Below are 2,050 nucleotides of genomic sequence, written 5' to 3' on the forward strand. Positions count from 1 at the left end.
GTAGGTACAGGGTAGTGTTTATTACCAGGAGGACACCTGCCTCCGGGCACCGAGAGTTTTGACACGAATGACTTGAAGGCACTGGTTTCTGTCCAGCCCCGACCCCTGCCCTGCAGAGTCCGGGGCAGGATGCCCCACCACCTAGCAGCCTCTTCCCACCCCCTCCTCCAGGGCTGCAGCTCTGGCCACAGGTGGCTGAAGGTCAGAAATGCCCTGCCACGTGGACGTTCCCAAGATCGGGTGGGGCAGGTGGCCGCAAGGCTGCGAGTGTCAGGCAGGGGGCTCTCCCCTGGGTGGGGTAAGGGCTATGAGACGCTGGGGGGCAGGCGGGCAGCTGCTGTCTTCTCCACCACGAAGCCGTAGTTGTACTGGGGGGAAGGGGAGAGTGAGAGTGAGGGAAGACCAGAGTAAAGGGAGGACCATGGGGGGTGGCGAACAAAGAATGGGGGGGCACTTAGGGACTAAGCAGTCTCCAGTCCTGAAGAGACGGGGTGTGCCTTGGGGAGAAGGGGACCCAGGGGAGAGTGGGGCAGCCACCCTTGTGTACTCCCTCCCCGTGCCTGAACTCACCTCCTCCTCAATGTCCGCCAGCGACTTGATAGTCAGGTCCCCAAAGGCAGAAAAGGCCTGGTGGACAGGGGCAGGTCAGTCTTGGGTCCAAGTGTCAATCTGGAACCCCCATTCCCATGTCTTCAAGGATCCCCCCAATACTTGTCTGGACATACCCCCCTACCTGTCACAACCCCTAGCTACTAGCATCTGGCTGCCCGTCGCAACTCCCCCATTCTGGGACTGGAGACTTTCAGCTGCCACCCATCCCCCATGCAGGACAGTGGGCCTCTGTGCTGGGGTGGCTGGATGCAGGGATGTCCTGGCACCTAGAACTACAATAGGTGGGAGCAAACCCAGGCTCATGGGCACCCAACTCACCAGGGGGCCACAGCTCTTGCCCTCGAATCGGGGGTGCAGCGTGAAGGGAACCCCATCCATGGCTGAAAAGAAACATGCCGGCAAAGCAATTGAGGTGTAGGGGACTTGAGGCCAGCCTGCTGCCCACCCAGCCCAAAGAGGCCCACTCTGCAGGACCCAGCTCTTCCCAGTCTTTACAGAATCCAAAGTTAGGGGTGGAGATGAGGGATGGGGTATGGGGTGCCTCTCTGGCTGTGTGATCTTGGGCCAGTCACACACACTCCCACCTCCATGCCTCAGTTTCTCCACTCTGTGCTCACCTGAAATGCCATAGAGGCTGGAAGCCTCATAGATAGAGTCATTCCTCCGCAGGGTAGATGCCCGAGAGCCCAGTCTTGACAGTGTCCGCTCCGGAAAGCCACTCTTGCTGGTAGAGATGTGACAACCAGGTCAGGTTGACCCCCCTCCACCATGGCAACCCCCACTCCTTGTGCCCATTGGCTCACCTGGGCTGGCTGGCTGGGTCCAGGGAGAGGCCCCGCATGTCCCGGCTGAGACCTCGGGGCTTGGGCACCGGCTTCGGAGCCTTGGCCTTCTTGCACCAGATGGCAAAGCCGCCCATGTCCCTGGAGCAGGAGGGAAAAGGGGAGGGATCCTGGCCTGATGTGCAGCCAGGGCTGAAGACAGTCACCCAGGGAAAGCAGGGGACCTGGACCTCTGGGTGACCTCTGTCTTTTGGGGGACTTTTGTTTCAGCATCTAAGCAGCGTACTAACTAATAATTCTGGGTGCTGATTACTGTTCCATGTACTTTTTTTTTTTTTTCGGTAGCTGGCCATACAGGGATCCAAACCCTTGACCTTGGTGTTACAATACAGCATTCTAACCAAATGCGCAAACCAGCCAGCCCACGTTCTGTGTACTTTAGACACCAACTCACTGACTCCTCACAACAACCCTACAAGACTGGTACAACTGTCCCTGTTTTAACATACAGAATCTGGCAGAAGGGATAGTACGGCTCAGACGAGTTCCTGAGGGTCAGAGGAGTAGATCAGGTGTTGGGAAGGTAGCGGAAGAGGCCAGAAGCAGGGGTGCTGCCCTACCCTATTCGCAGGTATCCAGGCACCGATTTGGTCTTC

General features: G+C 58.1%; 1 protein-coding gene across 2 annotated transcripts in view; it reads right to left on the reverse strand.

The window, feature by feature from the left end:
- MVB12A (multivesicular body subunit 12A) overlaps positions 1–2,050 on the reverse strand; it is a 4,210-nt gene continuing 2,160 nt past the window's right edge. The window contains exons 5-9 of one of the 2 annotated variants that reach the window (XM_008594115.1): positions 1,416–1,535; positions 1,230–1,336; positions 931–992; positions 571–627; positions 1–368 (exon numbers count right to left, since the gene is read on the reverse strand). In XM_008594115.1, coding sequence (XP_008592337.1) covers positions 306–368; positions 571–627; positions 931–992; positions 1,230–1,336; positions 1,416–1,535 — 409 coding nt within the window. In that variant the 3' untranslated portion in view covers positions 1–305. The remainder of the gene's footprint in view (positions 369–570; positions 628–930; positions 993–1,229; positions 1,337–1,415; positions 1,536–2,050) is intronic. The other variant, XM_008594116.1, reaches the window with a different exon arrangement.

Source organism: Galeopterus variegatus, unplaced genomic scaffold (assembly GCF_000696425.1).
Source record: "Galeopterus variegatus unplaced genomic scaffold, G_variegatus-3.0.2 Scaffold10172, whole genome shotgun sequence".
NCBI lineage: Eukaryota > Metazoa > Chordata > Mammalia > Dermoptera > Cynocephalidae > Galeopterus > Galeopterus variegatus.